Source organism: Lepidochelys kempii, chromosome 14 (genome assembly GCF_965140285.1).
Source record: "Lepidochelys kempii isolate rLepKem1 chromosome 14, rLepKem1.hap1, whole genome shotgun sequence".
NCBI classification, from domain to species: domain Eukaryota; kingdom Metazoa; phylum Chordata; order Testudines; family Cheloniidae; genus Lepidochelys; species Lepidochelys kempii.
In genome coordinates this window covers 31,575,602-31,603,197 of record NC_136393.1, presented here as the reverse complement: position 1 = coordinate 31,603,197, position 27,596 = coordinate 31,575,602, and the positions used below count along the sequence as shown (strand labels likewise).

The 27,596-nt window shown below is 47.5% G+C and overlaps 2 protein-coding genes across 10 annotated transcripts in view; both read left to right on the top strand.

Moving 5' to 3' along the window:
* Nucleotides 1-27,596, top strand: part of LOC140898115 (uncharacterized) — a 56,112-nt gene that overhangs the window by 22,871 nt on the left and 5,645 nt on the right. The window contains exons 1-4 of one of the 8 annotated variants that reach the window (XR_013634621.1): nucleotides 19,639-19,863; nucleotides 21,534-21,689; nucleotides 22,144-22,257; nucleotides 22,639-22,763. The exons of 1 other annotated variant lie outside the window; for it this stretch is intronic. Coding sequence is in view for 4 of the 7 variants with exons in the window: in XM_078848821.1 (XP_078704947.1) it covers nucleotide 21,689; nucleotides 22,144-22,257 (115 nt within the window). In the remaining 3 variants the exon portion in view is untranslated. Of the gene's footprint in view, nucleotides 1-19,638; nucleotides 19,864-21,533; nucleotides 21,715-22,143; nucleotides 22,293-22,596; nucleotides 22,764-27,596 lie in introns of those variants that run through there. 6 more of the 8 variants (XR_013634620.1, XR_013634622.1, XM_078848821.1 and 3 more) reach the window with 6 other exon arrangements.
* On the top strand, nucleotides 14,169-17,371 carry LOC140898242 (uncharacterized). Of its 2 annotated transcripts, XM_073311814.2 has the most exons (3): nucleotides 14,169-15,567; nucleotides 15,664-16,075; nucleotides 16,646-17,371. In XM_073311814.2, exons 1-3 carry the CDS (start codon nucleotides 15,490-15,492, stop codon nucleotides 16,894-16,896), a joined length of 741 nt encoding a protein of 246 aa, XP_073167915.1. In that variant the 5' UTR covers nucleotides 14,169-15,489; the 3' UTR covers nucleotides 16,897-17,371. The 2 variants fall into 2 exon arrangements, with proteins under 2 accessions (XP_073167915.1, XP_078704962.1); XM_078848836.1 differs by having other exon boundaries at nucleotides 14,169-16,075; nucleotides 16,646-17,370.

Sequence of the window (27,596 nt, the reverse complement as noted above, 5' to 3'; positions counted from 1 at the left end):
TAGGGACACCATTCCTTACCCATCCTGGCTAATAGCCATTGATGGACTTAAACTCCATGAATTTATCTAGTTCTCTTTTAAACCCTGTTATAGTCCTAGCCTTCACAACCACCTCAGGCAAGGAGTTCCACAGGTTGATTGTGCGCTGTGTGAAGAAGAACTTACTTTTATTTGTTTTAAACCTGCTGCCCATTCATTTCATTTGGTGGCCCCTCGTTCTTATATTATGGGAACAAGGATATAACTTTTCCTTATTCACTTTCTTCACACCACTCATGGTTTTATATACCTCTATCATATCCCCCCTTAGTCTCCTCTTTTCCAAGCTGAAAAGTCCTAGCCTCTTTAATCTCTCCTCATATGGGACCCATTCCAAACCCCTAATCATTTTAGTTGCCTTTTTCTGAACCTTTTCTAATGCCAGTATATCTTTTTTGAGATAAGGGGACTACATCTGTACCCAGTATTCAAGATGTGGGCATACCATAGATTTATATAAGGGCAATAAGATATTCTCCGTCTTATTCTCTATCCCTTTTTTAATGATTCCTAAGATCCCATTTGCTTTTTTGACTGCCGCTGCACAGTGCGTGGACGTCTTCAGAGAACTATCCACAATGACTCCAAGATCTTTCTCCTGATTAGTTGTAGCTACATTAGCCCCCATCATATTGTATGTATAGTTGGGGTTATTTTTTCCAATGTGCATTACTTTACATTTATCCGCATTAAATTTCATTTGACATTTTGTTGCCCAATCACTTAGTTTTATGAGATCTTTTTGAAGTTCTTCACAGTCTGCTTTGGTCTTAACTATCTTGAGCCGTTTAGTATCATCTGCAAACTTTGCCACCTCACTGTTTACCCCTTTCTCCAGATCATTTATGAATAAGTTGAATAGGATTGATTCTAGGACTGACTCTTGGGGAACACCACTAGTTACCCCTCTCCATTCTGAAAATTTACCATTTATTCCTACCCTTTGTTCCCTGTCTTTTAACCAGTTCTCAATCCATGAAAGGATCTTCCCTCTTATCCCATGACAACTTAATTTACATAAGAGCCTTTGGAGAGGGACCTTGTCAAAGGCTTTCTGGAAATCTAAGTACACTATGTCCACTGGATCCCCCTTGTCCACGTTTGTTGACCCCTTCAAAGAACTCTAATAGATTAGTAAGACATGATTTCCCTTTACAGAAACCATGTTGACTTTTGCCCAACAATTTATGTTCTTCTATGTGTCTGACAATTTTATTCTTTACTACTGTTTCAACTAATTTGCCCGGTACTGACGTTAGACTTACCGGTCTGTAATTGCCGGGATCACCTCTAGAGCACTTTTTAAATATTGGCATTACATTAGCTATCTTCCAGTCATACTAGAACATCTTCTCTTCCGGGCATATGCTCTGCTGCTGCTGTCCACTAACCTTCTTCATCTTAATTAGTTTTGATGTCTGATTTATTCCTGATAGTGTTTTCATTAATGAAATTAATTCGAGTGCTTAGAGGAGGTTGGGGGAGAGGAGGAGGAACGCTGTTTCTCACCCAATTTGTATTTCATAGAATCATAGAATATCAGGGTTGGAAGGGACCTCAGGAGGTCATCTAGTCCTACCCCCTGCTCAAAGCAGGACCAGCTTGTTACCGGCTGCCAACTAGATATGGAGCCATTGATCACTACCCGTTGAGCCCGACAATCTAGGCAGCTTTCTATTCACCTTATAGTCCATTCATCCAGCCCATACTTCTTTAACTTGCTGGCAAGAATACTGTGGGAGACCATGTCAAAAGCTTTGCTAAAGTCAAGGATCAACACGTTCACTGCTTTCCCCTCATCCACAGAGACAGTTATCTCATCATAGAAGGAAATTAGATTAGTCAGGCATGACTTTCCCTTGGTGAATCCATGTTGACTGTTCCTGATCACTTTCCTTTCCTTGAAGTGCTTCAGAATTGATTCCTTGAGGACATGCTCCATGATTTTTCCAGGGACTGAGGTGAGGCTGATTAGCCTGTAGTTCCCAGTATCCTCCTTCTTCCCTTTTTTAAAAATGGGCACTACATTAGCCTTTTTCCAGTCATCCGGGACCTCCTCCGATCGCAATGAGTTTTCAAAGATAATGGCCAATGGCTTTGTAATCACATCCACCAACTCCTTTAGCACTCTCAGATGCAGCGCATCTGGCCCCATGGACTTGTGCTCATCCAGCTTTTCTAAATAGAGATTGGGCAAGCAGGGGGCCCACTACTCATGGATTCAGCATACTCTGATCCGGTTCCAACAGTGGACATGAAGGAAGCATGGCCTCCTTCGTTAAGTGGGCTTTCCATTGGTAGTCCCTGTGCTTTTTTGTTCTAAGGGGAAGGAAGTGCAATTCCCTCACATGCCCTCCCCCTAGGTAGATCAAACAGCTTGTTTGCCTGTTCGTGACAGGGAACAGAGTCCTGCATGTGTTTAAAACCCAAGAAATGTTTCATAATAAATCCACAGGACTTACGCTAAAGTCTATAGCTAAACTATACAAATGCTGAGAACTAATTAAACTAACACCACTATAGAACTATTTACAGAATTAAGACTGTAAGCCTGGCTAACCATTAGCAAAGCTATAGGGAGCTCCGATTCTCTCCAAGAACGGTGAGAAGGAACTGAGAGGGAGGTGGTGGACATGTGCCTTTTATGCCCCAGCTGGGCACGAGGGATGAGGGGCAGATATCACCCAGTGTTACTGCTGGCAAAAGTCTCAGATTCAAGTGCATTGGGTGCACGTGCACCTAAAGTGGAGTGTGTGCATGCATGGTTACTCGAAGGAGAAGGGATATTTCTCTAGCTCTCTCTTTCTTACCTTGCTTTTTTCCTCTGATCAGGAGTCAAGGATTGAGTATCCCAGATCATTTCTCCGGCTCCCTCCATGGTGATCTGGAGCCAGGACTGAGCAGCTGCTGCTCCCCAGTGGGGTCTGTGTTGGGTAGAGACCTTCATTAAACCTCCTATGTGCTCAGCCCAGGGAGGACTTTCTGCAGTGGCTGGAACCGGCTCCTGGGGAAGGCATGGGCTCTGCTGACACCAGCTCCTGAGTCAGTTGTTTGAGAGAGAACTCAGTGAAAATGCTGGAGTAGGGAAGGAAAGTGATTCCCCTGCACAAGTGGCCCCTCCTCACTCCCACGTGTCTGTGAGTTCCAGAGCTGCTGCTTTTACTGAACACTCACCCTGTATAGCCTCAGATCTCACAGCCCTGCAGAATTTGCTCACTTGATAACATAGTTCTCGTTCCTCTCACCAGCATATTAACAACCAAGAAGGCACAACACCTTGCTCAGATCCAGCAGGCATCTGGTAGGGGAGCAAACCCCCGGGGGGGGCGGGTGGCTCAGATACAGGGAAGAAGTGGGGAAGAAGGGGCAGAGATGATTCAGAGGGTTTTCTCTCAGAGCTTGTGTGTGTGTTGGGGGTTTTATGAAAGGAAGGGTGAAAATTAACATGGAGATGGAGGAAAAGGAGGGAGGTGATGGGAGAGACAGCCTGAAGTGTGTGAGATTTAACCATTCCTGCACAGTCAGAGAAATCACTGAGTGCAGGTTTTATTCTTTGTTTAAAAGTCTAACCAATCTTCCCTATATCCAGGTAAGCCATGGAACACTCTCCAATTCTGCAATGACTGTTAAATCTATGCTAGGGTAATATTAATAATAATGATGAATAATTAATAATCAACAGCAGCATTTAAGTACTGTCATGGATGCATTTGCCCCATACAGAACATCAGGCCTTACAGGACTTGAATTCCCCAGGCAAAATGGGTGAGGTAATATTTTTTATTGGACCAACTTCTCTTAGTGAGAAAGATGAGCTTTTGAACCACATGGAGAAAGCTTGCCTCTCTCTCACTGACAGAAGTTGGTCCAATAAAAGATATCACCTCCCTGACCTTGTCTCTCTAGTATCCTGGGACCGACATGGCTACTACTACACTACATCCCACAACGGTATTCCACAAACATTTCCACACACACTGTTTTGTTGTAACACCCGTTTCTCCTTGCACTGTTGGGGCCCACAGTGTTTTGGCTAATTTTAATCAAGGGTCCAGCTACATGCAGAGGGGGATCCTCAACATTCAACGCCGCTCGGGGAAGTGATGTTACTAAAGTGGGCCTAGAGAGGCACTTATGTCAGTACTTGTGGCACCTTAGAGACTAACCAATTTATTTGAGCATGAACTTTCGTGAGCTACAGCTCACTTCATCGGATGCATACCATGGAAACTGCAGCAGACTTTATATACACACAGAGATCATGAATATATAAAGTATATAAAGATCATATACAGAGATCATGTATATATAAAGTATATAAAGTCTGCTGCAGTTTCCACGGTATGCATCCAATGAAGTGAGCTGTAGCTCACGAAAGCTCATGCTCAGATAAATTGGTTAGTCTCTAAGGTGCCACAAGTACTCCTTTTCTTTTTGCGAATACAGACTAACACGGCTGTTACTCTGAAACCTGTCACTTATGTCAGTGGGAGCCAGATTTAAGTGAAGACACTTTCGCACCTAGGTCAACGCCAGGCAGCTTACTTCGACCTAACCCTGTAGCGTAGGCCAGGTCTTATATTGGACTTGGAGATTTTGGGGGAAATGGAGGGTAGGAAGTGACCTAGGAGGGCAACACCTGCGGCGCACTCCAGAATGCTTGACTTTGTGGTCTCTCGTAAGGCCCTGGGTCAAAGCCTGGTGGAGCAGGAGGGCTCCGGCTCAGCTACTAACTATCCTCGTTGCAGAAGGGGCATAACCCTCTAGAAAGGAGAGTAAAGACATTGAAAACCCTTATGTGAGGATAAGCCACAAATAAGGGTTAGAAAGTAGATGGAAGGCCCTTCCTGCTGGGATGCAAGAGACTGGAATCAGGGTATGCTAACTACTAAGCCATCTGAGGACTGTACTCCACAATCTAAAATCCCTTTTGGAAAAGATGCACAAAACTATTCACACATGAACAACACACACTGATCAGCCTGGTGTATGAGTCCATATTCACTTTAAATCCAAACAAATATATTGTAAGTTACTTAAAGTATATCTTCTGCAGGAGGCACAAGTAAATTCATTCCTGTTCTAAAGATGTTAGCACTTCGTGCCACATTCCCCATTTTACATATGGTTATGGCCATATCTCTAAAATCAGAGTGAACTAGGTAAGTATATGCTCTGTAACAAAAAAAACAGGGAAATGTACAGCTAAGCCACAGAACTGAATGAATAATGGATTTTTTGGTGAGGGTGATGAACCGAAAACTAAGAAAGAAAAAGATAGGTCAAATAAAGAACTCAGAAATGTTTCATTTTGAATCAACCAAAATATTTCAAATCAACTTAAAAAAAATCTTGTTTTTTTTTTTAAACAACTTTTTTCTTAAGTTTTCCATTTTGATTCAGCTATTTCAGGTGTCTTTCCGATTTGTATGTGTTTGGGTTTGTTTGTTTGTTTTTAATTGACCAAATTTTGTATCAAAATATCATTTTGAATAAAAAAATCAAAATGAAACATTCTGATTCTTTCAAAAACTTATTTTTCAACTGGAACCATTAGCCAACTTGAATTTGACAAATGGTGTCATGTTCCGCAAAATGCAATTTTTCAACAAAAATAAAATGAATTGAAAAAAGTTTGCCCAACTCTACTAAAACATTGGCAAACAGCCTCCCAAAAGAAATATCAAATATTATGTTTACATTGCACAGAGTACATACATGCCCAGTGCCACAGCTCCATAATGTGACTACACAGAAATTACAGCCTTACTGCCCAACTTTCGTATCACTTTTCAAATGTACACTTCATTGCACTGAAAATTATCAAGCCAACACCCCAGATTCAAACACTTGCCATTTATTTTCTTTTTTAATAACCTTCATTTCGCTGATGGAGAATGACAGAAAGAAGGAAATATGTGATCCCTTGAACAGACCAAGAATGGGAGGAGAGGACCCCGCATACACAGTGTAGGAGGAGGGGACATGTGCATCTTGCAACACAACACAATGCAGGTCATAATCTGTTTTCCAAAGGACCGCATAGTCCACAGTTAAGCTTGGGAGAGGAGAATTCACTTAGTGGAAGTCTAAGGAGGTGAATTCACCTGAATGGAAGTCTGCCTTCCTATCCCTAATCCCCCATCCATAGAGACTGAGAGAAAAGATGCTTGGACCAGATTCCATGCTCCTTCCAGTGACGTGTCCCCACTTTTCCTCAGCACCTGAATTAATCTTCCCTACTTACTTAGAGCTGTTCACTGTTGGGAGGGCTGCCCAAAGGTTACAGAAAGTGGAGAAAGCTAGGCCCTGGGCCAACCACCTCTGGAGCCCCTGCTGGTAATATGGAAAGGGACTGGAGTTTCACTAATAAGATCTATGATAGTTGCAAGGAAAAATTTGGAATGCTAGTGATGGTTCGGAGTTCAGAGACCTTGCAAATTCTCTTCCACAGATGAGCAGAGCTCAGGGCTTCTGTGACAAAGTAGGAGTTTTCTGTGATATTTTTATGATGTCTGTGCATGCCTCAGTTTCCCTCTATGCTTTGCATTGCTATCCATTGGGTGCAAAAGGGCAGCTCAGAGGACAGGAGGTGAGCGTGTCACCTAGCTGTTGGGTGGAATGAATAGATTGTTGAAGAACAGGTTGAAACTGACCCATATTACTGGAGGATCTAGAGAGACAATGAGAACTCCAAGGACTAGACAATTGATACCAATAGCATAGGAAAACTCCAGCAGGCATGCGTTCCAAAATCATCCACTGACTGTCCATACTAAAACCCAAATCACTTCCCAATCTTTCCCCTGGGGAGGCTGTCCCGCAGCTCCACAGATCTTACTGACAGAACATTTCCCCTACCCTCATTGGATTAAAATCTGCTAGGTACCAATGTGATGGTGGGGGGCGAGGGGGAACCCTCAAGAATAAAGTGTTTAGGGAGGTCGGGCAGTGTTATATCTTCAGTTTTCTATTAGGCAAAAATCCCTTGATCTCATGATTTGATCTTTAGGATTTCCAAGCTGAAGCCTCTCTTCATTCTGCTGCCCCATAGAAATTCCACCTGGAAGTTGGTCTGGCTTCAGGATTCCGAGGTGCTTGCACCTGTTTGTGTCTCGTGCCCGGGCAAAGTTTCAAGAGGGGTGGTTTCCATTTTAGGGGGAGCTGAATACAGTAGAACCTCATAGTTAGGAACCCCTCAGGAAGGGAGTTTGTTGGTAACTCTGAAATGTTTGGTTTCAGAGTAGCGGCCGTGTTAGTCTGTATCCATAAAAAGAAAAGGAGTACTTGTGGCACCTTAGAGACTAACAAATTTATTAGAGCATAAGCTTTCGTCAGCTACAGCTCACTTCATCGGATGCATCGGATGAAGTGAGCTGTAGCTCACGGAAGCTTATGCTCTAATAAATTTGTTAGTCTCTAAGGTGCCACAAGTACTCCTTTTCTTTTTTCTGAAATGTTTGTAACTCTGAAAAAAGAAAAGGAGGACTTGTGGCACCTTAGAGACTAACCAATTTATTAGAGCATAAGCTTTCGTGAGCTACAGCTCACTTCCTCATCTGAGGAAGTGAGCTGTAGCTCACGAAAGCTTATGCTCTAATAAATTGGTTAGTCTCTAAGGTGCCACAAGTCCTCCTTTTCTTTTTGCGAATACAGACTAACACGGCTGCTACTCTAAAACCTGTAACTCTGAAGAAAATGTTATGGCTGTTCTTTCCAAAGTTTACAACTGAACATTGGATTAATGCAGCTTTGACACTTTACTATGCAGAAGAAAAATGCTGCTTACCCTTTATTTTTTTTTAATAGTTTACATTTAACACAGTACTGTCCTGTATTTAGAATCATAGGCCTGGTTAGGTTACACTACGGTGTTAGGTCGAATTTAGCCACGTTAGGTCAATTTTAAAATGAATGCGTCCACACAACCAACCCCATTCCATCGACTTAAAGGGCTCTTAAAATCAACTTCTGTACTCCTCCCCGGCAAGGGGAGTAGCACTAAAATCGACCTTGCTGGGTCGAATTTGGGGTAGTGTGGACGCAAATTGATGGTATTGGCCTCCGGGAGCTATCCCAGAGTGCTCCATTGTGACAGCTCTGGACAGCGCTTTGAACTCCGATGCACTAGTCAGGAGAGAGCGAGAGGGGAGGGCCCCTGCCCCATACTAAGAAAGCAGGACAAACAGCAAGTTATCTCAAGTGCCTATACACAAATGCAAGAAGCCTGGGAAACAAGCAGGGAGAACTGGAAGTCCTGGCACAGTCAAGGAATTATGATGTGATTGGAATAACAGAGACTTGGTGGGATAACTCACATGACTGGAGTACTGTCATGGATGGATATAAACTGTTCAGGAAGGACAGGCAGGGCAGAAAAGGTGGGGGAGTTGCATTGTATGTAAGAGAGCAGGATGACTGCTCAGAGCTCCGGTATGAAACTGCAGAAAAACCTGAGTGTCTCTGGATTAAGTTTAGAAGTGTGAGCACCAAGGGTGATGTCGTGGTGGGAGTCTGCTATAGACCACTGGACCAGGGGGATGAGGTGGACGAAGCTTTCTTCTGGCAACTAACAGAAGTTACTAGATCGCAGGCCCTGGTTCTCATGGGAGACTTCAATCACCCTGATATCTGCTGGGAGAGCAATACAGCGGTGCACAGACAATACAGGAAGTTTTTGGAAAATGTAGGGGATAATTTCCTGGTGCAAGTGCTGGAGGAACCAACTAGGGGCAGAGCTCTTCTTGACCTGCTGCTCACAAACAGGGAAGAATTAGTAGGGGAAGCAAGAGTGATGGGAACCTGGGAGGCAGTGACCATGAGATGGTCGAGTTCAGGATCCTGACACAAGGAAGAAAGCAAAGCAGCAGAATACAGACCCTGGACTTCAGAAAAGCAGACTTTGACAACCTCAGGGAACTGATGGGAAGGATCCCCTGGGAGAATAACATGACGGGGAAAGGAGTCCAGGAGAGCTGGCTGTATTTTAAAGAATCCTTATTGAGGTTGCAGGGACAAACCATCCCGATGTGTAGAAAGAATAGTAAATATGACAGGCGACCAGCTTGGCTTAACAGTGAAATCCTTGCTGATCTTAAACACAAAAAAGAAGCTTACAAGAAGTGGAAGATTGGACAAATGACCAGGGAAGAGCATAAAAATATTGCTCGGGCATGCAGGAGTGAAATCATGAAGGCAAAATCACACCTGGAGTTGCAGCTAGCAAGAGATGTTCAGAGTAACAAGAAGGGTTTCTTCAGGTATGTTGGCAACAAGAAGAAAGTCAAGAAAAGTGTGGGCCCCTTAATGAATGAGGGAGGCAACCTAGTGATAAAGGATATGGAAAAAGCTAATATACTCAATGCTTTTTTTGCCTCTGTTTTCACGAACAAGGTCAGCTCCCAGACTACTGCACTGGGCAGCACAGCATGGGGAAGAGGTGACCAGCCCTCTGTGGAGAAAGAAGTGATTCAGGATTATTTAGAAAAACTGGACGAGCACAAGTCCATGAGGCCGGATGCGCTGCATCTGAGAGTGCTAAAGGAGTTGGCGGATGTGATTGCAGAGCCATTGGCCATTATCTTTGAAAACTCATGGCGATCGGGGGAGGTCCCGGATGACTGGAAAAAGGCTAATGTAGTGCCCATCTTTAAAAAAGGGAAGAAGGAGGATCTGGGTAGCTACAGGCTAGTCAGCCTCACCTCAGTCCCCGGAAAAATCATGGAGCAGGTCCTCAAGAAATCAATTCTGAAGCACTTCGAGGAGAGGAAAGTGATCAGGAACAGTCAGCATGGATTCACCAAGGGAAAGTCATGCCTGACTAATCTAATTGCCTTCTATGATGAGATAACTGTCTCTGTGGATGAGGGGAAAGCAGTGGACGTGTTGATCCTTGACTTTAGCAAAGCTTTTGACATGGTCTTCCACAGTATCTTCACGGTCTTCCAGATCATTTATGAAGATATTGAACAAAACCGGCCCCAGGACCGACCCTTGGGGCACTCCACTTGATACCGGCTGCCAACTAGACATGGAGCCATTGATCACTACCCGTTGAGCCCGACAATCTAGCCAGCTTTCTACCCACCTTATAGTGCATTCATCCAGCCCATACTTCCTTAACTTGCTGACAAGAATACTGTGGGAGACCGTGTCAAAAGCTTTGCTAAAGTCTAGAAACAATACATTCACTGCTTTCCCTTCATCCACAGAACCAGTAATCTCATCATAAAAGGCGATTAGATTAGTCAGGCATGACCTTCCCTTGGTGAATCCATGCTGGCTGTTCCTGATCACTTTCCTCTCATGCAAGTGCTTCAGGATTGATTCTTTGAGGACCTGCTCCATGATTTTTCCAGGGACTGAGGTGAGGCTGACTGGCCTGTAGTTCCCAGGATCCTCCTTCTTCCCTTTTTTAAAGATTGGCACTACATTAGCCTTTTTCCAGTCATCCGGGACTTCCCCGGTTCGCCACGAGTTTTCAAAGATAATGGCCAATGGCTCTGCAATCACAGCCGCCAATTCCTTCAGCACTCTCGGATGCAACTCATCCGGCCCCATGGACTTGTGCACGTCCAGCTTTTGTAAATAGTCCCTAACCACCTCTATCTCCACAAAGGGCTGGCCATCTCTTCCCCATTTTGTGATGCCCAGCGCAGCAGTCTGGGAGCTGACCTTGTTAGTGAAAACAGAGGCAAAAAAAGCATTGAGTACATTAGCTTTTTCCACATCCTCTGTCACTAGGTTGCCTCCCTCATTCAGTAAGGGGCCCACACATTCCTTGGCTTTCTTCTTGTTGCCAACATACCTGAAGAAACCCTTCTTGTTACTCTTGACATCTCTGGTTAGCTGCAGCTCCAGGTGCGATTTGGCCCTCCTGATATCATTCCTACATGCCCGAGCAATATTTTTATACTCTTCCCTGGTCATAAGTCCAACCTTCCACTTCTTGTAAGCTTCTTTTTTATGTTTAAGATCCGCTAGGATTTCACCATTAAGCCAAGCTGGTCGCCTGCCATATTTACTATTCTTTCGACTCATTGGGATGGTTTGTCCCTGTAACCTCAACAGGGATTCCTTGAAATACAGCCAGCTCTCCTGGACTCCTTTCCCCTTCAAGTTAGTCCCCCAGGGGATCCTGGCCATCCGTTCCCTGAGGGAGTCGAAGTCTGCTTTCCTGAAGTCCAGGGTCCATATCCTGCTGCTTACCTTTCTTCCCTGTGTCAGGATCCTGAACTCAACCAACTCATGGTCACTGCCTCCCAGATTCCCATCCACTTTTGCTTCCCCCACTAATTCTACCCGGTTTGTGAGCAGCAGGTCAAGAAAAGCACCCCCCCCCCAGTTGGCTCCTCTAGCACTTGCGCCAGGAAATTGTCCCCTACGCTTTCCAAAAACTTCCTGGATTGTCTATGCACCGCTGTATTGCTCTCCCAGCAGATATCAGGAAAATTAAAGTCACCCATGAGAATCAGGGTGATACGCTGGAGGGTAGGGATAGGATACAGAGGGACCTAGACAAATTAGAGGATTGGGCCAAAAGAAATCTGATGAGGTTCAACAAGGACAAGTGCAGAGTCCTGCACTTAGGACAGAAGAATCCCATTCACCACTACAGACTAGGAACCGAATGGCTAGGTAGCACTTCTGCAGAAAAGGACCTAGGGGTTACCGTGGACGAGAAGCTGGAAATGAGTCAACAGTGTGCTGTTGTTGCCAAGAAGGCCAATGGCATTTTGGGATGTATAAGTAGGGGCATAGCGAGCAATCAAGGACGTGATCGTTCCCCTCTATTTGACATTGGTGAGGCCTCATCTGGAGCACTGTGTCCAGTTTTGGGCACCACACTTCAAGAAGGATGAGGAAAAACTGGAAAGAGTCCAGCAGAGGGCAACAAAAATTATTAGGGGACTGGAACACATGACTTATGAGGAGAGGCTGAGGGAACTGAGATTGTTTAGTCTGCGGAAGAGAAGAATGAGGGGGGATTTGATAGCTGCTTTCAACTCCCTGAAAGGGGGTTCCAAAGAGGATGGCTCTAGACTGTTCTCAGTGGTAGCAGATGACAGAACAAGGAGTAATGGTCTCAAGTTGCAGTGGGGGAGGTTTAGGTTGGATATTAGGAAAAACTTTTTCACTAGGAGGGTGGTAAAACACTGGAATGCGTTACCTCGGGAGGTGGTGGAATCTCCTTCCTTAGAAGTTTTTAAGGTCAGGCTTGACAAAGCCCGGGCTGGGATGATTTAGTTGGGGATTGGTCCTGCTTTGAGCAGGAGGTTGGACTAGATGACCTCCTGAGGTCCCTTCCAACCCTGATATTCTATGATTCTATGATGTCCCAATTGCCACAGCCCATGCTTTCAGGAACGTCTGTGTCCATGTCCTCATTAAAATTGTCCTCGTGCTGGCGTCTCTTAGCCCAGTTTTGCATATACTGCAGGATAATGCACGAGGTGTTTACAATGCTCACAACAGCAGTGGTGAGCTGAGCGGGCTCCATGCTTGCCGTGGTATGGCGTCTGCAGGAGAGCAGAAGAGCAGAGTTGCAGCGGAAGCGGTGGATCACAACGGATACCACGAGAATAGATATAAAGAATGACGAGAGGACCTGCGAGGTGGCTTCATGGCACCAGGAGAACAGAGTTCCAGCGGAAACGGTGGATGATGATGGATGCCACGAGAATAGATATTTATAAAGAACGACGAGAGGACCTGCGAGGTGGATTCATGGCACCAGGAGAGCAGAGTTGCAGCAGAAGCGGTGGATGATGAGGGTTAGTAGTCATACTGCACTGTCTGCTGCCAGCAGCACCCAGGACACAACAGCAGCGGTCACAGTGAGCTGAGCTGAGCGGGCTCCATGCTTGCCATGGTATGGCGTCTGCACGGAAAAAAGGCGCGAAACAATTGTCTGCCATTGCTTTCACGGAGGGAGGGGCGACTGATGACATGTACCCAAAACCACCAGTGACAATGTTTTTGCCCCATCAGGCATTGGGAGCTTAACCCAGAATTCCAATGGGTGGCGGAGACTGCGGGAACTGTGAGATAGCTACCCACAGTGCACTGCTCCGTAAGTTGATGCTAGCCATGGTAGTGAGGACGCACTCCGCCGACTTAATGCGCTTAGTGTGGACATATACAATTGACTGTATAAATCGATTTTCTAAAAATCAACTTCTATAAAATCGACTTAATTTCGTAGTGTAGACATACCCATAATAGAATCATAGAATATCAGGGTTGAAAGGGACCTCAGAAGGTCATCTAGTCCAACCCCTTGCTCAAAGCAGGACCAATCCCAACTGAATCATCCCAGCCAGGGTTTTGTCAAGCCTGACCTTAAAAACCTAAGGAAGAAGATTCCATCACCTCTCTAAGTAACCCATTCCAGTGCTTCACCACCCTCCTGTGAAAAAGTTTTTCCTAATATCCAACCTAAACCTCCTCCACTGCCATTTGAGACCATTACTTCTTGTTCTGTCATCTGCTACCACTGAGAACAGTCTAGATCCATCTTTGGAACCCCCTTTCAGGTAGTTGAAAGCAGCTTTCAAATCACTCGTTATTCTTCTCTTCTGCATACTAAATAATCCCAGTTCCCTCAGCCTCTTCTCATAAGTCATGTGCTTCAGCCCCCTAATCATTTTTGTTGCCCTCCCCTGGACTCTTTCCAATTTTTCCACATCCAAAACTGGACGCAGTACTCCAGATGAGGCCTCACCAATGCTGAATAGAGGGGAATGATCACGTCCCTCGATCTGCTGGCAATGCTCCTACTTATACAGCCCAAAATGCCGTTCTTTGCAACAAGCAGTACCGGATTTACCATGGTGCCGGGCCCACGGTCCAAAGGGGCCCTGGTCTGCTCTTCTCCCCCCTCCCGCCCCCACTGCTCTCTCTTGCGGAGGCAGAAGCTTGGTGCTGCCGGCTCCTGGAGCTCCTGCTGCAGCAGGACAGGCTCTACTGGCAGCCAAGTTTCTCCCCCACCTCTTCCCCGGAGGGTGCTACGTTCTCTCCCCTCCCCCCTCCCTGCTGCCAATCAGCTGTTTGCCGGCAGGAGGGAGGGGGAAGAGCGGAGCTCCGGGGGCGGGGGAGGAGGAGAAGAGGCAGGGGTGGGGCCTTGGGGAAAGGGCTGGAATCGGGGCATACTCCCTCCAGCCCCCTGCCGTGAGCACCCCCACAACCCTAGCCCTCTGCCCACCCTGAACCCTGCATCGCCCTCTCAACTCCCCAGCCCTGACTCCTGCACCCCCCTCACACACCACCAGCCCCCTGTCCTGCCCCTGCACCCCCTCATACGTCCCCAGCCCCCTGCCCTGACTTTCACCCCACACACATACCCAGCCCCCCCACACTCCATGCTCTGACTCCTGCACCCCCCCACACATCCTCACCCCCACCCTGAGCACCTGCTTTGAGCAGGGGGTTGGACTAGATGACCTCCTGAGGTCCCTTCCAACCCTGATATTCTATGATTCTATGATTCTAAATGGGAGCTCCTGCACCCCCCGCCCACCATTCCCACCTGCACCCCTCACACCAAACAGGAGCTGCCCCAGGTAAGCGCTCCACACCCCAACCTCCTGCCCCAACCCTGAGCCCCCTCCCTCAGCCTAGCTCCTGGCCAACTTTTTTTACAATATTTGGAAAGATCATTAAGTGTCCATTGAGATCCTCCGTGATTTTCAAGTGGTCTGTGGAAAAATAAGTTAAACTACAAGAACAATCAAGAACAATCAAGGTACGTCACTTTATTGTCATTTACTTGCTATTACTTATAAGGAGGAGGATGAAGAAAAAAAGAATGAAAAACTGGGGCGGCGGGAGATCAGAGAGAATGTTCTTTTTCTTGGTTGGGTCCCAAGGAGGGGCCCCAAAAATGAAGCTGAGCACAGGGCCGCACTGACTCTAAATCCACCACTGGCTGTCATGTTACCTGTGCTGGGGATACTGTGTCAGCTGATCCCCACAGTCTCCAACCTACCTGGGCAGTACAGCAGACATGGCGCTGCCCACTAGCTCCTCTCCACTCCCTAGCCCACCCACCGCTTGCTTCCCCCACCCCACATTAAGGCTTAGCCCTCCCACTTTTAGCCCTGGTCTACACTAGGACTTTAGGTCAAATTTAGCAGCGTTAAATCGATGTAAACCTGCACCCGTCCACATGATGAAGCCCTTTTTTTCGCCTTAAAGGCTCTTAAAATCGATTTCCTTACTCCACCCCTGACAAGTGGATTAGCGCTTAAATCAGCCTTGCCGGCTTGAATTTGGGGTACTGTGGACACAATTCGACAGTATTGGCCTCCGGGAGCTATCCCAGAGTGCTCCATTGTGACCGCTCTGGACAGCACTCTCAACTCAGATGCTCTGGCCAGGTAGACAGGAAAAGAACTGCGAACTTTTGAATCTCATTTCCTGTTTGGCCAGCGTGGCAAGCTGTAGGTGACCATGCAGAGCTCATCAGCACAGGTGACCATGATGGAGTCCCAGAATCGCAATAGAGCTCCAGCATGGACCGAACGGGAGGTACGGGATCCGATCGCTGTATGGGGAGAGGAATCCGTGCTATCAGAACTCCGTTCCAGTTTTCGAAATGCCAAAACCTTTGTCAAAATCTCCCAGGGCATGAAGGACAGAGGCCATAACAGAGACCAGAAGCAGTGCCGTGTGAAACTTAAGGAGCTGAGGCAAGACTACCAGAAAACCAGAGAGGCGAACGGCCGCTCCGGGTCAGAGCCCCAAACATGCCGCTTCTGTGATGAGCTGCATGCCATTTTAGGGGGTTCAGCCACCATTACCCCAGCCATGTTGTTTGACTCCTTCAATGGAGATGGAGGCAACACGGAAGCAGGTTTTGGGGACGAAGAAGATGATGATGATGATGATGAGTTTGTAGACAGCTCACAGCAAGCAAGCGGAGAAACCGGTTTTCCCAACAGCCAGGAACTGTTTCTCACCCTGGACCTGGAGCCAGTACCCCCTGAACCCACCCAAGGCTGCCTCCTGGACCCGGCAGGCGGAGAAGGGACCTCCGGTGAGTGTACCTTTTAAAATACTATACATGTGAAAGGATTACTTTGCCCTGGCATTCGCGGCTCTCCTGGATGTACTCCCAAAGCCTTTGCAAAAGGTTTCTGGGGAGGGCAGCCTTATTGCGTCCTTCATGGTAGGACACTTTACCACTCCAGGCCAGTAATACGTACTCGGGAATCATTGTACAACAAAGCATTGCAGTGTATGTTTGCTGGCGTTCAAACAACATCCGTTCTTTATCTCTTTGTGTTATCCTCAGGAGAGTGAGATATCATTCATGGTCACCTGGTTGAAATAGAGTGTTTTTCTTCAGGGGACACTCACAGGAGCCCGTTCCTGCTGGGCTGTTTGCCTGTGGCTGAACAGAAATGTTCCCCGCTGTTAGCCACGGGGAGGGGGGAGGGTTGAGGGGGTAGCCACGTGGTGGGGGGAGGCAAAATGCGAACTTGTAACGAAAGCACATGTGCTATGTATGTAATGTTAACAGCAAGGTTTACCCTGAAAGAGTGTAGCCACTGTTTTATAAAATTTGTCTTTTTAAATACCGCTGTCCTTTTTTTTTCTCCACCAGCTGCATGTGTTTCAATGATCACAGGATCTTCTCCTTCCCAGAGGCTAGTGAAGCTTAGAAAGAAAAAAAAACGCACTCGTGATGAAATGTTCTCTGAGCTCATGCTGTCCTCCCACACTGACAGAGCACAGACGAATGTGTGGAGGCAAATAATGTCAGAGTGCAGGAAAGCACAAAATGACCGGGAGGAGAGGTGGCGAGCCGAAGACAGTAAGTGGTGGGCTGAAGACAGGGCTGAAGCTCAAATGTGACGGCAGCGTGATGAGAGGAGGCAGGATTCAATGCTGAGGCTGCTGGAGGACCAAACCAGTATGCTCCAGTGTATGGTTAAGCTGCAGCAAAGGCAGCTGGAGCCTACAGACTGCCACTACAGCCCCTGTGTAACCAACCACCCTCCTCCCCAAGTTCCATAGCCTCCACACCCAGACGCCCAAGAACGCGGTGGGGGGGCCACCGGCCAACCAGCCACTCCGCCACAGAGGATTGCCCAAAAATCAGAAGGCTGTCATTCAATAAATTTTAAAGTTGTAAACTTTTAAAGTGCTGTGTGGCATTTTCCTTCCCTCCTTCACCACCCCTCCTGGGCTACCTTGGTAGTCATCCCCCTATTTGTGTGATGAATGAATAAAGAATGCATGAATGTGAAGCAACAATGACTTTATTGCCTCTGCAAGCGGTGATTGAAGGGAGGAGGGGCGGGTGATTAGCTTACAGGGAAGTAGAGTGAACCAAGGGGCGGGGGGTTTCATCAAGGAGAAACAAAGAGAACTTTCACACCGTAGCCTGGCCAGTCATTAAACTGGTTTTCAAAGCTTCTCTGATGCGTACCGCGCCCTCCTGTGCTCTTCTAACCGCCCTGGTGTCTAGCAGGCGATTTGCCTCAACCTCCCACCCCGCCATAAACGTCTCCCCCTTACTCTCACAGATATTGTGGAGCATACAGCAAGCAGTAATAACAGTGGGAATATTGGTTTCGCTGAGGTCTAAGCGAGTCAGTAAACTGCGCCAGCGCGCCTTTAAACATCCAAATGCACATTCTATCACCATTCTGCACTTGCTCAGCCTGTAGTTGAACAGCTCCTGACTACTGTCCAGGCTGCCTGTGTACGGCTTCATGAGCCATGGCATTAAGGGGTAGGCTGGGTCCCCAAGGATACCTATAGGCATTTCAACATCCCCAACAGTTATTTTCTGGTCTGGGAATAAAGTCCCTTCCTGCAGCTTTTGAAACAGACCAGAGTTCCTGAAGGTGCGAGCGTCATGCACCTTTCCCGGCCATCCCACGTTGATGTTGGTGAAACGTCCCTTGTGATCCACCAGAGCTTGCAGCACTATTGAAAAGTACCCCTTGCGGTTTATGTACTCGCCAGCTTGGTGCTCCGGTGCCAAGATAGGGATATGGGTTCCGTCTATGGCCCCACCACAGTTAGGGAATCCCATTGCAGCAAAGCCATCCACTATGACCTGCACATTTCTTAGGGTCACTACCCTTGATATCAGCAGATCTTTGATTGCGTGGGCTACTTGCATCACAGCAGCCCCCACAGTAGATTTGCCCACTCCAAATTGATTCCCAACTGACCGATAGCTGTCTGGCGTTGCAAGCTTCCACAGGGCTATCGCCACTCGCTTCTCAACTGTGAGGGCTGCTCTCATCTTGGTATTCATGCGCTTCAGGGCAGGGGAAAGCAAGTCACAAAGTTCCATGAAAGTGCCCTTATGCATGCAAAAGTTTTCGCAGCCACTGGGAATCGTCCCAGACGTGCAACACTATGCAGTCCCACCATCTTTGGCTGGCAGCAGACGGTGCAGAAGGACTGCATGCCATCCACATCTCATGGCTGCTCGGCAGAAGATGGTACAATATGACTGCTAGCCATCCTCATCTCTTGCCTGCCCGGCAGAAGATAGTACAATACGACTGCTAGCCATCCTCATCTCTTGCCTGCCCGGCAGAAGATAGTACAGTACAACTGCTAGCAATCCGTATCGCCTGCCTGCTCATCATAAGACAGTTCAGTAGGACTGACTGCAGGACTAAAGAGAATGACCTGGTCATGACCTGCGTGTCCTGTTACCAGTGCTGACTGGAAACTAAAAGTCTGGTTATAGGAGTAACCACATTAGCTTCTGCTCCTCCCACTCCCAGCACCCACCCCAGAGGGCTGGAAGAGAACCGGTCCTGATGCTGCTGGAGGAGGGGCAGCTCAGTGCAGAGAGAGACGAAGAGAATGGGCTAGAACCAGGTAAGTACCCGCTCTATGTGGGCAGGAGTGGGAGGCAGGGACCTTGTTTACCCCCACCCCAGCCCTGCTGCGCTTGCAGTTTACCCCTGGCCCCTCCCTTGCTCCAGGGACCAACCCTAGCTTCTGCCCCACTGTGCTTTTACCCCCAGCCCCTTTTACAATCATTCCCCGGGGGACCCACAAATATGTTTGGCCCACAAAAAGTTTATCCGGCCCTGGCAACAAGGGCACACTATTGACTCATATCCAGCTTCTCGTCCACTGTAACCCCTAGGTCTTTTTCCGCAGAACTGCTGCCTCACCACTCGGTCCCTAGTCTGTAGTGGTACATGGGATTCTTCTGTCCTAAGTGCAGGACTCTACACTTGTCCTTGTTGAACCTCATCAGATTTCTTTTGGCCCAATCCACTAATTTGTCTAGGTCCCTCTGTATCCTATCCCTGCCTTCCAGCTTATCTACCACTCCTCCCGGTTTAGTGTCATCTGCAACTTGCAGAGGGTGCAATGTTTGTTTGTTGCTGTTTGATTGCCTACTTCCAGTTCCAAATGAGGTGTGTGGTTACCAGTCAGTTCCTAGCTCTGGTGTTGGTAACTGTGAGGTTCTACTGTACAGTGGGGGAAACGAGGGGCTATCTCCTGCCACCAGAGGGCTCTGATTATTGCTAACAGAGGACGGGATGGTGCTCGCTTGCTCTCTCTCTGCTCAGCATGTAAATGGCTGAGCTTCCTGGGTCATTCGCTGTGCACCGGCAGTACTGCTGCTCCCTATCCGGGTCTGTGTAGGGGAGAGACCTGCATTAACACCGCTCTGCGCCCAGCGGGGTGGGGCGGAGGGGACTTTCTGCGGTGGCTGGACCCAGCCCCGGGCTCTGCCGACACCAGCCCCTGAGCTGGAGCCTGCAGGTGACGGGGGAGACCCGGGCGAAAGGGCTGGGGCCAGGCAGGGAAGTGCAGTGCAGATCTGAGCGAACGGTAATGAAGCCCCTGCCTTTGCTTGGCCATCAGCTGCTGCCAGAGCTTTGCTCCAAGAGCTAAACGCAGAGAATTCGGGGGAGGAGGAGGAAGTTTCAGGTTGGCAGTGGGAGGGTCTCCCCTTTTGTCTCTTTGGGGCAGGGCATGTGTAGTGTGAAAAACTGCTCTCTGTCTTAATGTGCTACTTAGGGTGCATCTGCCTTCACCCTGCCCTTACTTGGTCTCAGATTCTGCGGACTACTTTTGACAGGGGTTGAAAATGGGCAAATCGGAGGAGGAGGGTGGTCAGGGTCTGAGGAGGGGCCCGAAATTGACTGGTCAGGAGGGTCAAGTTGCTGGAGGCAGGGTTAGGATAGGTGCTGAAGGGCAAAAGCAGAGATGGGGGGGGGGAGAGACGGAGTTATGCCCGGGGGTGAGGCGCTGCCAGAGGGTAACAGCGGATAAAACCCCGGCAGAGGCACAGGGGGTAACAGTTACCCCGGTGGACTGAGACACCAGTGCTTGCAAAAGATGGGGGGGGGACTTTATTTCCCCTCCCACAGGACAGCACCTCTCCACATGGGCTTCCCAGGGCTGGGTTTGTAAAGGCGCAGGCATCCCAATGCCCAGTCACTGCAGCTCCTGATATAACCTGCTGAGGTGCTGCAGGAGACTTGAGTCAGTGAAATATTTTACGTACACCCCTTCAGAAACAAAGAATCCCTTATCAGTGTATCTGACTGTATGGAGTCTCATAGCAGTTAACCAGTTTGTCTTATCTGCTGCTGGGAGGCATGTCATTGTGCTATTTATATTATATTTTAATAACAAATAATGAAAGTATGCATGTTAGTATTTGCTAGTAGTTTTAGCAATGACATCTGGGTTTCTAGTATTGCACTTGCTATGTTTTTTTACTGTGATTTCTAATTTGGAATTTTTAATTCTAACTTTTTCTTCTGTACTAGAAGGGGAAAGGTGAGAGGTAGCAAATTAGGACAAGTTAGCAAATAAGAACAACCTTAAGTATCAGTAACTGCTACTGGTTACAATTCACTACCCATATTCCAATAGCAGATTAGGGCAGATAGCAGTTTAATATCAGTAACTGCTAGTGATAGCAAATTGCATCAGTTGGCAGTTTTTTTTACAATACCTTATGTATCAGTAACTGCTGCTGGTAGCAAATTAAGACAGATAGCCATTTTTAACACTACAAAGAGAAGTGTGTGTGTTATTTCTTCATTTAAAAATCTACCCTCGTTACTGCTCTCCCTTCCCCTGGAGATAATCCACAGAGATGATTTTATGTCCCCAAGGACATGTTGGTTCTATCAGACATGGTGGGTTTAAAAGGATTTAGCACAGGTCTACACTACTGCATAAAGAAAAGGAGTACTTGTGGCACCTTAGAGACTAACCAGTTTATTTGAGCATAAGCTTTCATGAGCTACAGCTCACTTCATCGGATGCATACTGTGGAAAGTGTAGAAGATCTTTTATACACACAAAGCATGAAAAAATACCTCCCCCAACCCTACTCTCCTGCTGGCAATTGCTTATCTAAAGTGATCACTCTCCTTACAATGTATATGATAATCAAGGTGGGCCAGCTCACGAAAGCTTATGCTCAAATAAATTGGTTAGTCTCTAAGGTGCCACAAGTCCTCCTTTTCTTTTTGCGAATACAGACTAACACGGCTGTTACTCTGGAACTACTGCATAAGTCAATCTCACTTAACGTCACTCAGCGATGTGAAAAAGACACCCCCTGGCCGACGCAAGTTACAGCAACCTAAGCACTGTCTGAACCAGTGCTACATCCGCAGATTGCTCACGGAGATGAAGTATGGGAGAGACTTTATAAAGCAGGTCAATGTTTTGGCCATTTATATATTGTCTTTTGCTTCTAATTTATTAATTGTCTTCCCTCCAGGACACTCCTTCTCCCCCCATGGTAGCTTTGTAAAATCTCTCCCCTTAGCCCCCTTGACTGTGTAGATGGACAAGTCCTTCCTCCTCCTCCTCAACATATCCCACAATGCCTGACTTTGAATTCAAACTCATCCCCCTTCTGGGTGGGCTGGGAAACCATGTTCGTGGTGAATGTGTGGCAGAATTTGTCGCCAGCAGAGATGTGGATAGTTAAATTCTCCCATTAGCAGAGTGGCCTGCAGCTCTGATTCAATGGAGAGCTGGCCCAGAGATTTGCATGTGTTAAAATGGCCTGCGTTAATAATCATGGAACACTTCTCGTAATGAATACTCCACAAATATCGATGTCCCGTTTTCTTTTCTTAGTGTGTCCAATTTCCAAACCTAATGTGATCTCGCAGATGGAACGAAGAGAAGAGTTGGAGGAGCTGGATCTCCGAGGCTCTGAGGAGAGGGAGATCCTGAAACACAGCTGCCCAGGTGTGGAACCAGATAAACTGAGTCAGAAAAGATTGGTGGGTAAAGTAAAATGCTGGGATTCCCACAAAGCCCCAGTTCTGCCTCCTCCCATCCCATTCAGGATCCTTGTGGCAGTTGTCACTCATGGCTTTCCAGCACACCTGGTGGTACCTCCCACTCCCCTGAGTGTGTGGATGGGATGTGGAGCTAGAATTGATCCCCAGTTCTCTGTCCTCTGGGGAAGGTTTGGGGAGTGATTGGAAGGAGGAATTGTCTCATTATTTATTTTTATCTGCTCTGCAGTTAATTGGATTAGTTACTCCCTTTGCCTTTCCCCTTTCTGCATTCCCTTTCCCCCAGCACATGGAACAACTCCTGTCTGGATTCTCTCTGTCCCAGCAGGAGATTGGACAGTGAGCAAGAAGGAGAATTCACAGAAATGCAAGGCTGGAAGGAACCTCAAGAAATCCTCCAGTCCAGCCCCTCACGTTGAGGCAGGACAAGTACACCTACACCATCTCTTAAAGGTGTTTGTCTAACCTGTGCTTAAAAACCTCCAGTGATGGGGATTCCACTACCTCCCTTGGAAGCCTGTTCCTTATCATTGAAAACTTTCACCTAAAACCTAACCTTAATCTCCAGTGCTGCAGATTAAGCCAATGACTTATCCTGCCCTCACTGGACATGGAGAACAATCATAGAATATTAGGGTTGGAAGAGACCTCAGGAGGTCATCCAGTCCAATCCCCTGCTCAAAGCAGGACCAACGCCCACTAAATCATCCCAGCCAGGGCTTTGTCAAGCCGAGCCTTAAAAACCTCTAAGGATGGAGATTCCACCACCTCCCTAGATAACCCATTCCAGGGCTTCACCACCCTCCTAGTGAAATAGTGTTTCCTGATATCCAACCTAGACCTCCCCCACTGAAACTTGAGACCATTGCTTCTTGTTCTGTCATCTGCCACCACTGAGAACAGCCTAGTTCCATCCTCTTTGGAACCCCCCTTCAGATAATTGAAGGCTGCTATCAAATCTCCCCTCACTCTTCTCTTTTGTAGACTAAATAACCTCAGCTCCCTCTGCCTCTCCTCGTAAGCCATGTGCCCCAGCCCCCTAATCATTTTTGTTGCCCTCCGCTGGACTCTCTCTAATTTGTCCACATCCCTTCTGTAGTGGGGGGACCAAAACTGGACGCAGTACTCCAGGTGTGACCTCACCAGTGCCGAATAGAGGGAAATAATCACTTCCTTGATCTGCTGGCAATGCTCCTACTAACACAGCCCAATATGCCATTGGCCTTCTTGGCAACGAGGGCACACTGTTGACTCCTATCTAGCTTCTCATCCACTGTAATTCCCCAGGTCCTTTTCTGCAGAACTGCTGCCTAGACACTTGGTCTCCAGCCTGTAGCGGTGCTTGGGATTCTTCCTTCCTAAGTGCAGGACTCTGCACTTGTCCTTGTTGAACCTCATCAGATTTCTTTTGGCCCAATCCTCCAATTTGTCTAGGTCACTCTGGACCCTATCCCTACCCCTACCCTCCAGCATATCTACCTCTCCCCCCAGCTTAGTGACATCTGCAAAATTCCTGAGGGTGCAATGAATCCCATCATCCAGATCATTGATAATGATGTTGAACAAAACCGTCCCCAGGACCGACTCCTAGGGCACTCCACTTGATACCGGCTGCCAACTAGATATCGGAGCTGTTGATCACCAGCCGTTGAGCCCAACAATCTAGCGAGCTTTCTATCCACCTTATAGTCCATCCAATCCATACTTGCTGGCAAGAATACTGTGGGAGACCATATTAAAAGCTTTGCCAAAGTCAAGATATATCGCATCCACAGCTTTCCCCATATCCACAGTGCCAGTTATCTTATCACAGAAGGCAATCAGGTTGGTCAGGCATGACTTGCCCTTGGTGAATCCAGGTTGACTGTTCCTGATCACCTTCCTCTCCTCCAAGTGCTTCAAAATGGATTCCTTGAGGACTTGCTCCATGATTTTGCCGGGGACTGAAGCGAGTCTGTAATTCACTGGGTTCTCTTTCTTCCCTTTTTTAAATATGGGCACTATATTTGCCTTTTTCCAATCGTCCGGGACCTCCCCAGATCGCCACGAGTTTTCAAAGATAATGGCCAATGGCTCTGCAGTCACATCAGCCAACTCCCTCAGCACCCTTGGATGCATTAGATCCGGACCCATGGACTTGTGCATGTCCAGCTTTTCTAAATAGTCCTGAACCTGTTCTTTCACCACTGAGGGCTGCTCACCTCCTCCCCATACTGTATTGCCCAGTGCAGCAGTCTGGGACCTGACCTTGTCGGTGAAGACCGAGGCAAAAAAAGTATTGAGTACTTCAGCTTTTTCCACATCATCTGTCACTATGTTGCCTCCCCCATTCAGAAAGGGTCCCACACTTTCCCTGACCTTCTTCTTGTTGCTAACATACCTGTAGAAACCCTTCTTGTTACCCTTCACATCCCTTGCTAGCTGCAACTCCAATTGTGCCTTGGCCTTCCTGATTACACCCCTGCATTCTCGAGCAATATTTTTATACTCCTCTCTAATCATCTGTCCAAATATCCACTTCTTGTAAGCTTCCTTTTTGAGTTTAAGCTCCCCGAAGATTTCACTGTTAAGCCAAGCTGGTCGCCTGCCATATTTGCTATTCTTTCTGCACTTTGGGATGGTTTGTTCCTGCGTCCTCAATAAGGTTTCTTTAAAATACAGCCAACTCTCCTGGACTCCTTTCCCCCTCATATTAGCCTCCCAGGGGATCCTGCCCATCAGTTCCCTAAGGAAGTCTAAGTCTGCTTTTCTGAAGTCCAGGGTATGTATTTTGCTACTCTCCTTTCTTCCTTTTTGTCAGGATCCTGAACTCAGCCATCTCATGGTCACTGCTGCCTAGGTTGCCACCCACTTCTACTTCCCCTACCAATTCTTCCCTGTTTGTAAGCAGCAGGTCAAGAGGAGCACAGTCCCTAGTCTGTTCCTCCAGCACTTGTACCAGGAAGTTGTCCCCAACACTCTCCAAAAACTTTCTGGATTGTCTATGCATTGCTATATTGCTCTCCCGGCAGATGTCGGGGTGATTGAAGTCCCTCATTAGAACCAGGGCCTGTGATCTGGAAACTTTAGTTAGTTGTCCAAAGAAAGCCTCATCTATGTCATCTTTCTGATCCGCTTGTCTATAGCACACACCCACCACAACATCACCCTTGTTGCTCTCGCCTCTAAACTTAACCCAGAGACTCTCAACAGGCTTTTCTCCAGTTTCAAACTGGAGCTCTGAGCAATCATACCGCTGTCTTACATACAATCATAGAATATCAGAGTTGGAAGGGACTTCAGGAGGTCATCTAGTCCAACCCCCTGCTCAAAGCAGGACCGATCCCCAATTAAATCATCCCAGCCAGGGCTTTGTCAAGCCTGACCTTAAAAACTTCTAAGGAAGGAGATTCCACCACCTACCTAGGTAACTCATTCCAGTGTTTCACCACCCTCATAGTGAAAAAGTTTTTCCTAATATCCAACCTAAACTTCCCCCACTGCAACTTGAGACCATTACTCCTTGTTCTGTCATCTGCTACCACTGAGAACAGTCTAGAACCATCCTCTTTGGAACCCCCTTTCAGGTAGTTGAAAGCAGCTATCAAATCCCCCCTCAGTCTTCTCTTCCGTAGACTAAACATCCCCAGTTCCCTCAGCCTCTCCTCATAACTCATGTGTTCCAGTCCCCTAATCATTTTTGTTGCCCTCCGCTGGACGTTTTCCAATTTTTCCACATCCTTCTTGTAGTGTAGGGCCCAAAACTGGACACAGTACTCCAGATGAGGCCTCACCAATGTCGAATAGAGGGGAACGATCACGTCCCTCGATCTGCTGGCAATGCCCCTACTTATACATCCCAAAATGCCATTGGCCTTCTTGGCAACAAGGGCACACTGTTGACTCAGTGCAACTCCTCCACCTTTCCTCCCCTACCTGTCCTTCCTGAACAGTTTATACCCATCCATGACAGTGCTCCAGTCATGTGAACTGCCCCACCAAGTTTCTGTTATTCCAAACACATCATAGTTCCTTGATTGTGCCAGGACTTCTAGTTCTTCCTGCTTGTTTCCCAGGCTTCTTGCGTTCGTGTACATGCACCTAAGATAACTAGCCAATTACCCTACTTTCTCAGTATGAATGAGGAGGCTTCCCATCTTGTACCCTCCTCCCTTTTGTTTCCTCCCAGTATCCCACTCTTCCAGTTACCTCTGGGCTTAGGTCACCATCCCCTGGCAAACCTAGTTTAAAGCCCTCCTCACTAGGTTAGCAAATCTCTTCCTAGCAATCCTTCCTGAAACAGCATCCCATGGTTGAAGAATCCAAAGCCCTCTTTCTGACACCACCTGTGTAACCATGCATTCACCTCCACAATTCGACAGTCCCTACCTGGGCCTTTTCCTTCAACAGGGAGGATGGATGAGAACACGACTTGCACCTCAAACTCCTTTATCCTTCTTCCCAGAGCCACGTAGTCTGCAGTGATCCACTCAAGGTCATTCTTGGCAGTATCATTGGTGCCCACGTGGAGAAGTAGGAAGGGGTAGCGGTCCGAGGTCTTGTTCAGTCTCGACAAACGCTCCGTCACATCCTGGATTCTAGCTCCAGGCAAGCAGCATACTTCTCGAGTCTCCTGGTCTGGTCAGCAGATGGATGACTCCGTTCCTCTTAGGAGGGAGTCCTTGACCACCACTACTCATCTCCTCTTGGGAGTGGTGATCATGGAACCCCCCCATCCCTAGGACAATGCATCCCATGCCTTCCGGCCGATGGGGTCTCCTTCTGATTCCTTCCCCCAGAGGGCTCTTCCAAATCCTTCTCCGCAGTAGTACCTGTGCAGAGGGCCTGAAAACGGTTTCACATCTCTATCTGTGTATTGGGGGTTCACAGCTTCTCCTCTTTCTTCCTCTGGAGGTCACACGCTGCCAATATTGTTCCCCGTTCTGCACTGCCCTCTCTGATTCTTCATCATGGTGTACTTCCAGAACTAAACACTGACTTCTATCCAGAAAACCTTCATTTTTTTTCTGATGCAACACAGGGTTGATACTTGGTTCTCTAGTCCTTTAACCTTCTCTTCCAGTATGCAGACCAGCTTTCACTTCATACAGGCGAAGTCACTTCTGTCCTCTGGTAGAAAGACAAACATGGCACATTCTGAGCAGGTCACATCAGCTGACCGTTCACTTTCCATGTCTTCCTTTGGAGAGGCTCCTCAGATGTTGCTCACAGGAGCCTGAAAGGCAAAAAACACTGAACGAACTCCCCGCAGGCAAACTCCCTCTGTTTTGCCTGTCCTCTGTTCGC